This window comes from Onychomys torridus, chromosome 16 (genome assembly GCF_903995425.1).
Source record: "Onychomys torridus chromosome 16, mOncTor1.1, whole genome shotgun sequence".
NCBI lineage: Eukaryota > Metazoa > Chordata > Mammalia > Rodentia > Cricetidae > Onychomys > Onychomys torridus.
Genome location: NC_050458.1, coordinates 43,805,281 through 43,815,062, shown reverse-complemented (window position 1 = coordinate 43,815,062; position 9,782 = coordinate 43,805,281). Strand labels below are relative to the sequence as shown.

General features: G+C 55.1%; 1 protein-coding gene across 1 annotated transcript in view; it reads left to right on the top strand.

Annotated features, from left to right (window-relative positions):
* Positions 1-694: 694 nt before the first annotated feature.
* Positions 695-9,782, top strand: part of Rac2 (Rac family small GTPase 2) — a 14,317-nt gene continuing 5,229 nt past the window's right edge. The window contains exons 1-4 of the mRNA XM_036208290.1: positions 695-838; positions 2,844-2,915; positions 8,968-9,085; positions 9,504-9,566. Of these exons, the coding sequence (XP_036064183.1) occupies positions 804-838; positions 2,844-2,915; positions 8,968-9,085; positions 9,504-9,566 (288 nt within the window). The 5' untranslated portion in view covers positions 695-803. The remainder of the gene's footprint in view (positions 839-2,843; positions 2,916-8,967; positions 9,086-9,503; positions 9,567-9,782) is intronic.

Genomic DNA, 9,782 nt, shown 5'->3' with positions numbered 1-9,782 from the left:
CCCCTCCCCCTCCTCCCCTCACTATTCCCCTTCTTCTTCCTCCTCTCCTGTCTCTTCCCCTCTTCCTTTCTCTCCTCCTCGTCCTCTCCCTCATCTCCTCTTCTTCCTCCCTTCTCTCTTCCCCTCCCCCTCCTTTGCCTTTTATCTTCACAGAGGCCCCTGCTCAGGCCACACCCTCTGGTCACCCTCTGTTGGACATCACATTTCCCAGCCACCAGCTCTCCCTGCTGGTGACTCTGAGGTCACTCCGTAGCTCTCCCATGGCCCATGCCTCCTCTTGCCTTGCTCATGGCTCCTGTGATGAAGTTGGCCTTCTGTACAGATTAGGAACTCCAGGACTGCCTGGCTTCCTGCCTTTTAGAGTTACCAGCTCCCAACACAATGCCTGACACATAGTAGGTACTCACTTGTTAAGTGCTTACACTTAGGATTTAGGCCAACTGACTTCTGGGAGGATGCAGATTCTTAGAGATCAATTCTGGCCCTGCCCTAGGTCAGGAAGTGAACCTCTAAGCCCAGAGGGTGCCCAGGTTCCTGTTGGAGCCTGGGTCAGGTGCCCATGGGTGGCCAGGGCCCAACCTAGCACCTGAGGGGCCCCAGGTCCTCTTCCAGACCGCATGCTCCACCCCCTTAAGACTGTGGGGCAGCAGCTTGGGTAAGTTCCTCTTCCGTTTCCTCCTGCCTCCTGAGCTGGGGTGTTGCTCCTCACTGCGGGGCACCTCCCAGCCACTCCATACCGCTGGTGTCCACAGCAACGCTCCTGGCCCCCAAGTGTCATCCCTGGCTGCTGGGTCTCGGATGCGATGCAGGCCATCAAGTGTGTGGTGGTGGGTGATGGGTAAGTGCCGGGCTGACTTGTCTCCCACCCCTACCAGGATGCTGCTGAGACCCTCCCTGGCATACTCACAGGATCAGGGCTCCCAGGAGGTCCTGGGGATAGTCACTTCCTCTCCTAGGGTTCACGAGGAGCATTTGGGGTGGGCCTGGACTGCTCTTCTGTCCTCAGCCCACCCACAACCCGGAAGCCACCTGGGTAGAGGGCTTGGGACTGCGGGTGGGGTGCTGCTCCTTGCCTGTTCCCTGAGAGCTGGGACGAGGCTTCCATTGGGTGCCCAGAATCAGATTCCCATTCAGGGTGCAGGTGTGAGGTGGGAAAATAAACCAAAAACCCAGCGCCTTGACCTTTGGACCTTTGTTCTCCAGGCTGACCTGGGCTCTAGTCACCGACTTGCTGCTGCTGGGGGACTCCTGAGAATTTCCACTCTTTCCGACTCTTATCTAGCCATCTGGGCCAAGCTCTCTGCCCCCAGGGGTGTGCTGGGGTCTCTTGAGACAGGTTTCTGGCTGTCCTGCCTGCAATGTGTGACTCCACTCCATGTGGTGCGGAGGATGTGAGGGGTGTCAGTGAGGAGCAAGGGGGAGCTCAAGGCCAGTGTAAGGGAAGGAGGAAGGTCAAATAGCATTGTGGGGACTTCCAGGGGGCAGGCTGGCTGCAGCCCAGCTGAGGGTTCATAAACACTGTCAGATCTTGGGACCACAGGCTATCATGACCCAGGGACTCAGTCTCCTCATTGTGCCGTGAGTGGGTCAGTTTCTCATATATTCCAGCATATTTGGGTGCAGTCCTCAGGTACATCTTGGGGTCCTGCCAGGTCCATCCTGACAGGTTCTAGATGCGCAGCTTCAATTCGAAAGGGGGAGTGGCTGAGGCCTGGAGACCGTTCCTGACTTGGGTCCCAAGGCCACACTTGGGCTCTGCTGGGGGCAAAGGCTGTCTCCTGCTCAGCTGACTTTATCTCGGTGGCTGCCAGCCGTTATCTGCCGCAGCTCTGTTGCTCACTTCTGCTTTGTGTCTGCTCTGGGGGGGGGGGGGGTGGCGGCCGGAAGTCAATGGTTCTACTCATTCAAAGTTACCTTGGTGGCAGCCTGGGGCTTGAGGGCAGACATGTAGGGGGGAGGGCAGGCAGTGGGGAGGGCAGGCTCCTAGAGTGGGAAGTGACCTAACGGAATAGAGCTGGGGAAGGCCCAGAGCTGTCCCTCTGGCCTCTCAGCTTCCTGGTGGCCTCCTGGATAGGCAGGGAGACGGCCTAGATGGTGGTCATCTCTATGGTTCCATTTCTCTGTTGTTTACTGTGTGTGGTCACTGGGTCACGGCCCTCTGTCTGATTTCTCTTCCCCACGAACCCTACCTACCACCACGGAGTTCATTTTATACGTGGGAAGACGGAAGCTCAGAGAAGTTAAGTAACCTGCCTTAGAGTGCAGAGGATTTTGAATCCAGGCCCCTCTGGCTAAAAAGCTCCATACTCTATAAGGCTACAGGCATTCCCTAATAGTCATTGGTTGTGTGACACCCATGGCACTGGGCTCAGTGTCTTAGGGGTATCACTTAATTCACTCAGGAGATGGACTTGTCCTGGTTATCTAGATGGGGAAACTGAGGTACGAGGAGCTTAGGTGACCTGCCAAAGCTGTGTAGATGGTAGATGGTGGAGCGTGGATCTGAGCCCAGGTGTATGACAGCCTTGTCCAGGTCTCCAGGGTCCTCTCCTCTGCCCCATGGCTGTCCTTGTCTACCACCTACACCCAGGACACTGGGGCAGGTACAGGTTCCCAGTCCTCCCGAGATGCATGGCCCAGACCCATGGCTAGGACTGAAGTCAGGCTGTTTATGGGTACTACGGCACAAGAGGGGGGGTGCTGTTGAGGACACGGCCATGGGGTGTTGAATTGAGAGACTGAGGCTGGGAGATGGGAGCCTGGGTAGAGGGCTCGGATCTCCCATTGTCTCAGGCACAGCCCGTGACCTTGGTCCCTTCTCCTTTCTGTCTCTTGTCTTTTAGAGCCGTGGGCAAGACATGCCTTCTCATCAGCTACACCACCAATGCCTTCCCCGGAGAATACATCCCCACTGTGTGAGTACCGAGTGCTCCAGGCACTTCTCGGAGCTGTCCCCTTTGGACACCTGAGGCCAAGCAGGCTAGTAAAGCTAGAGAGACTCTCCGTCTTGGGGAAGCTGGCCCCTGTGATCCAGCTGGCAATGCAGCACCTTATGATGGGAGGCAGAGGCTCCTGTGAAGGACTCTGGGATGGGGAACTGTAAAAGGCAGGAGGGAAGATGCCCTTCGAGCCCGCCAAGAGGAGAAAGTGGGGTGAAGATGGAGCATGGAGGTGAGGAAGGAGGAGAACCCCAAAAATGTAGACAGCAGTAGAGTCAGGGAACAAAATTGCTGGGGTGGGGTGGTGTCCGCCGCCGCAATCTGGGGGAGGCCTGTCTTCTGGTGCAGGAGGTTGCCGCCAGCTGCCACGTGATACAAAGGGACCCAGGGCACCCCACCCCTCACAGGGGAGCTTCCTAGCTCCTTGCAAAGATTTCAGCCTCTTCAGGGTCCCCTTCATTCTCCCGTCCTAGAAATGTTACCCACTGTATTGCTTTTTAGACCAACACTCCTGAAGTAAATCTGCCACAGGGCCTTTGTACCAGCTCTTCCCATGCCTGTGGTAGTTTCCTGTCTCATCCTCATGTTTATCCTCCAGGCCCTCCTGGAAGCCTCTGATCCAGTCTAAAGGCCTGTCGTTCCCCAGAGGAGTTTGCCAGATCTCTCCCAAGTTCATGAGCCTGTGGAGGGCAGGGAGTCATGTGTTTTTCTTGGGTCTCCCCACCTTCTCTACATGGTGGTTGACACAGGGTGATATCCACAAGGTCTTATACACGACATATGTGCTTCGAAGTGACAAGGCCCCGGGGAACTGTCACACTAGCATCTAGTTAGAAGGCCTTCAGTTTGGTGGCCGGGTACAGGATGTCACACACTTGATTGCGTTGGGTCCTCAAGGCAAGAGGGTGTTACAATATCCTGATGGCTCATAGCAGTTAAGGGGCTTGTCCCCCAGGGCCACTCAGCCTGTCTGCCTTCAGAGCCTCTCTGAGGCCCTTATTTTTATCTTCATGGGATCCCTGCTCGGAGCATAAAGGATATACAGAGAGACAGTGCCTAGGGCCCAAAGTCTTCCTGCCATCAGAGGAACCACCAAGTCCACTGATACCAAACCAAAGCTCCACTCCAAGATCTCTATGTGCCTATAGGGCTCCCTTTCTAGAACAGGGGTTCATCTGTCCCTGACACCTGGCTTAGCTGGGGGAGCTTAGCAAAGGACAGCCAGAGAGGCTGGGTAGGCAGCTGGACACCGCTTTCTGCCCAGTTGTTTCCTGTTATGAGTGATGACCGGAAACTGCTTTTCTTCACGGAGTGGGAATGGTTCTTGCCATCAGGTTTCTAAGGCTCGGAAGTCAGAGAGGGCTGGGACTAGACCTGAGCAGGAACTGGAGCAAAGGGGATCTGGCTGAAGGCCACTGTCACCAGGGCGTGTTGACAGTGCCCTTGTCCCCGAGTCAAGACCCTACCCTGTCTTTACTTGCCCTGGCTATGGGGGAGGACCCAGCTGCTCAAGGATTTCAAAGCGATCACGTTCCCTCTGAGCCCACAAGCCTCAGTTTCCCTTTCTACAAGAGACGGGCCCTGTGCCTTGTGCAGCAGCTTTCCGGAGAGGAGGTGGGAGATGAAGGCCAGAGACTTTGGTGTTCTGAGGACTTCATTGCGGACCAGCCGGTCAAGTCGAGGGTCCGCAGGTCTGCCCCCATCGATCCCCCTGGACCACTATGTAGGTGGCAGCTGGTGCCAACTGCTCTGGGTTACCCCCAGAGATGAACCCATAGCCAACAAGGTTGGCACACATATTCTCAGATGGCAACACCTGCCCGAGAATGGTTCTGTATGGAGTGCCAAGGGCACAGGGGCATGACAACCGCCCCATGCCTTCAGGCACAGCCACAAGGGCTCCCATCCTGGCTTCCACCTGACTCTGTCCAATGAAAGCCTACATAAACTTGGACTCCTTTTTTATTTCATTTTTGTGGTAGGGTATATACTACAGCCCTGACTGACCTAGAATTCACTATACAGCCCAGGATGGCTTCTAGCTTCAAGCTGAGATCTTCCTGTCTCTGTCTCCCCAACAGCCAGGTTCCAGGTAAACTTTGTGGGGTTCCTTTTGTTTGTTTCTTTTGTAGTCTAGGCTGACTAGTTTAAACTCATTATGTGGATGAAGGTGACCTTGAACTTCTGATCCTCCTGCCTCCACCTTTGGGTTACAGGTGTGCACCACCACATCTGGCTTTATGTGGTGCGGAGTTTACCAGTCCCTCGGTAAATCTTTTTATTTAAAGAATTTTTTTTCCCTAGATGAACTTTTAAAAGCAGAATTTAGGCAGAGCCACAACCTGGCCTAAGTCCCTCAGGTGGATCCCTTTTATGCTTAAAACCCAATAGAAGGGGTCTCACTCTCCCCCACCCCCAAGTTCCACCTCATCTGTCCCATCTCCTCCAGGTGTTCAGTCCAGTCCATAGTTCCTGGCCTCTCTCGAATCCCTGCTCTCCCTCAGGGAGACCCGGAGCACGCCTCCCTTCCTGACAGTGTTCCTGGTCTGCAGCAACCTGTCCCCTCCCTCTCTTCCTCTCATTTTATGTTCTACCTGTCAAGAACTCTTCAGGCCTAGGGCAGACTGTGCGGGGTCAGGGGCCTGGTGTAGCTAGCTCACTCCTGGTATTCTAGAACAGAGTACCAGTTTCTGGAACATCACACTGCTGTTGCTGGCAGTGGGCAGAACTCTCTGGTTGGTGGATGGAGCCTGCTCTGTCCTGCTGTGGGATGGTGCTGCAGGCTTAATCTGAGCTTTCCTTGGTGACCCTGGCTCTGGTGACTCAGTAGGGTCGAGCTCACCTTCTCTCAGCTGCTCTGAAACCAGGCCTCCGAGACTCAAACCATCCCTGAGTCCTCACCCTGCCTGTCTGGCCAGTCCTTCCATGTCCCCAAGACACCAGCTGTGGACTCATGGACTCTTAGTTCCTTGACTGTGCCATCCATCCTCCCTGGGTAGTGGTCGGGTGACCCTAGATGTGCAGTCCCTTGCACATATCTACTCCATTTTATGGGTGTGGCCTGTAGCCAGAGGCTAGGCCGCAGAGCACCAGGTTAGGTGAAAATTATCTCTGCCATCCTCACCGTCTTATAACATACTCACCATAGGGGCATTTCCAACCTGAGTAACAAGTCCGGACGCCTGGCCCTGCCACCTACCTTGGGTTAAATCCACCCCTATCCATGAGCCTACTTCTCATATCTAGAAAAAGGGGGTCACAGTGACCACAGTGATGCATATGAAAGGCTTCTAAGGAAGGGGAAGTGTGATATAGACAAAGCATGTGTTATGTCTCTGGCTGTTCCTTGAACTCAGCAGCTGTCCTCTAGGGAGAGGCTGGGTGGGGACTCTCAGTGTCTCCCGGTGGCATGAATATTTTCCTCCTCACTGCAGCCCATTAATGACCCCAGCAGTGGGGAAGAGAATGAGACTCTGAGAAGGGATTTGAGTGTCCCTGAGCCATACAGCCAGGCCGGAGTTAAACCCTGACCTCTAAGTGTAGACAGCTCTCCTGGACTCAGCCAACCCTCCAGCTTCCATTTTCTTGCCCCCTAATGGATGTCACAGAAGAGCAGTGTATGGAGTCACTTCCCGTGCTAAGGGGCTGATTGACCTTGTAATGACTCTTGACTTCCTGGGGCCTCGGTTTCTTCACCTGTCTCCTGGGTCACGTGAGACTTCAAGGCCTAATACACATAGGACTGCCCCTTCTATCAGGTCCAGAGGAGGCACTGGTGTGTGTGGGAGGGTGTGCTTGTAAAGGTCCTGGCCATTCCCCACCTCCTCCAAGATGCCCTGAGAACCCAGGGGATCCCAAAAGCAGATGCCTTTGCTGCAAGGCATCTTGGGAAGAAGAAGGTCATGATATCTCCAGCTTCTCAGGGCCCCATATAGCCCAGGCACCTGCCTGCCTACCTTGGCTAGCCTTGCCTCCCAAAAAGGTTCTTCCAAGACCCACAGGGTGGTTCCCAGAATAGGCACACAGCAGACCTACTATGTGCCAGCCATCTATCCTGGACTGGCCTCAGGGCAGAAAGGAACTAGCTGGGTCCCCTCCCCTCAAGGAGTGTTGTTATTGGGCTGACCTGGCTGAGGCAGAAAAGCCTCCCTGGGGTTGTTCCAGAGAGTGATACAGAGTCCTGGGGAAGTTGGGAGGTGATATTTTAGGATGGATGGGACTACTTGGGTAAACCGAAGTAAGGAGGAACATTTCCCCAGGTGTCAGCGTAGGCAAGTTCAGTGTAAGCCTGCCGTGTGGGCCTGTTGTGTGAGCCTGCCGCGAAGAGCAGATGAGGAAGCTGGGAGCTTGAGGTCTCAGGGGACCAGGTCTTGAGACAAGGAGCGGGTGCATGTCTGAGTTCAGGAGGTCAGGTGATCCTTAGCCCCCAGAGGTAGGCAATGAAGGTGTCCCTAGAGGCACAGCTGTGGCAGAGTGCAGTGAGCCTGCTGGACACAGCCTCTCCCCTCGGTTGGTCACTCACTGGCTGTGTGGCCTCGTGTGGGTCATGACACTCCTCTGATCTTGGTTCTGTGCCCCCCCTCCAACCTACAAACCTGTTTCTTACCTCTAGGGGTGTGAGTAGTGAGCGGGGTTTTACCTCCTGAAGACCCCTCCACTCAGCATGGAGTGTTGAATCGGACCCTCCCCGGACTTCCAAGTATTCCCTGTCCCAACACTTGCTCAGTGGGCTCCTGGTCCAGTGTCTGACACACACCAGAGCAAGGCCCAGGCAGACATATCTACAGGCTCACGACTGATGTCCATCTGTCTGTCCTCTAGAAGTGGTCCTAACACAGATCCTCATACCAGGAGTGAGATAGTGGATTGCCCGCAGCTTCCTGCCCTTCCAGGAGGCTCAGGACATGGCCCCTTCATCTCCCAGACAGCCCTGGCAGGGCAGCAGCTCACTAGCACCTGGATTGCCTGCAGCTTCCTGCCCTTCCAGGAGGCTCAGGACATGGCCCCTTCATCTCCCAGACAGCCCTGGCAGGGCAGCAGCTCACTAGCACCTGGATTGCCTGCAGCTTCCTGCCCTTCCAGGAGGCTCAGGACATGGCCCCTTCATCTCCCAGACAGCCCTGGCAGGCCAGCAGCTCGCTAGCACCTGGATTGGCTGTTACCATTTCCTCTTTCCCTCTGACAGCTTCCTGGAGTTACCTCCCAAATGCACCCCATCTCCCACTGCCTCCTTCACTCAGGGTTTGCTTCAGGGGGACCCAGCTTAAATGAGGGACGATCAGTCAGTCACTCAACAGACTCTGTGTGACCATCTAGGTGTCCAGCACAGGTGGAAGGGAACGTTCATTCTCATCCACCTTGGAGGGGTTATGGCACAGCCCAGCAGTCACCTCTCCTGAGGACAAGAGGAGGCAGAAAAATGACCAAGACACATGTCCCTCTTTGTTTGCTTGTACTTAAGATGTTCTTAGTAGCCGGGTAGTGCTAGCACTGGGGAGGTGGAGCCAGGTGGATCTCTGTGAGTTCGAGGCCAGCCTGGTCTACAGAGTGAGATCCAGGAAAGGCGAAAACTACACAGAGAAACCCTGTCTCAAACAAAACAAAACAAAAACAAAAAAACAACCAACCAAACAACAACAACAACCAATAAAAACAAAAATAAAAACAGGGGGCTGAGAGATGGCTCAGAAGTTAAGAGCACTGACTGCTCTTCCAGAGGTCCTGAGTTCAATTCCCAACAACCACATGGTGGCTCACAACCATTGTAATGAGATCTGGCGCCCTCTTCTGGCCGGCACTCATACATGCTGTATACATAATAAATAAATCTTTAAAAAACAAAACAAAACAAACAAACAAACAAAGATGTTATTAGTAGTACCCATCAGTTGGGAAAGCAATCAGCTGCACAATGCTCTGTGACTTTGGGCTCTTTGTATCGTTCTGAGGAGAACAACCTTGGCCCGTGCTGGAAGCCCTGGCTGGGCTCTGGGTTTGAGGCTGACCTTGTCCTTCCTGCTTCCCACAGGTTTGACAACTATTCGGCCAATGTGATGGTGGACAGTAAGCCTGTGAACCTGGGGCTGTGGGACACCGCAGGCCAGGAGGATTATGATCGCCTCCGGCCGCTCTCCTACCCACAAACGGTGCGACCTCCACGCCTCCTTATGCTCCTGTTCCATCTGCTGCCCATGAGTCTCCCTTTGAGGCCTGTGGGGCAGACCTAGGGTGCTCCCCAAACCGTGCTCCCTCAGGCCCACTGCCCCCAGTATCCATGCCCTGAGAGGCCAGCCTTCCTGAGTGCGTAGCAGGCAGACACTGCTAGAGTCCCATGTGAGCAACCAGGCCAGTGTGCCTGGTCTGGGGTGGGCAGGGGACCGGCTGCAGGTGGCTCTGTGGCTTCCGGGTCCCCAGATCTGGGCTCCCTACCCACAATGGCAAAGAGAGTGTCAGACTGCCAGGTAGATGGTTACACAGCAGGTGGCAGGAGCTGGGGGGTGGGGTGGGGGTCAGACAGGACTCTCGGGCCTCCCTCTTACTGACCCTGGCCCACTCTGTCTCCAGGATGTGTTCCTCATCTGCTTCTCGCTCGTCAGCCCGGCCTCCTATGAGAACGTCCGAGCCAAGGTGAGCCTCAAGTGTGGCTGGGGGACACATGTGGGTGGAACTGAGGGAAGGTGGGATGGGCTGTTATGGTCTTCTTTAGATTAGGAGACCCCAAGGCAGAGGATCACTAGAGCCACCCAGGGCCGATGAGGGAAGGCCAGGACAGGAAGCATCCCCCTGCCTCTGTCCCTTGTCCCTCTCCCTGCCCAATCTCGTGCCCCCCTTCTTATCAACACA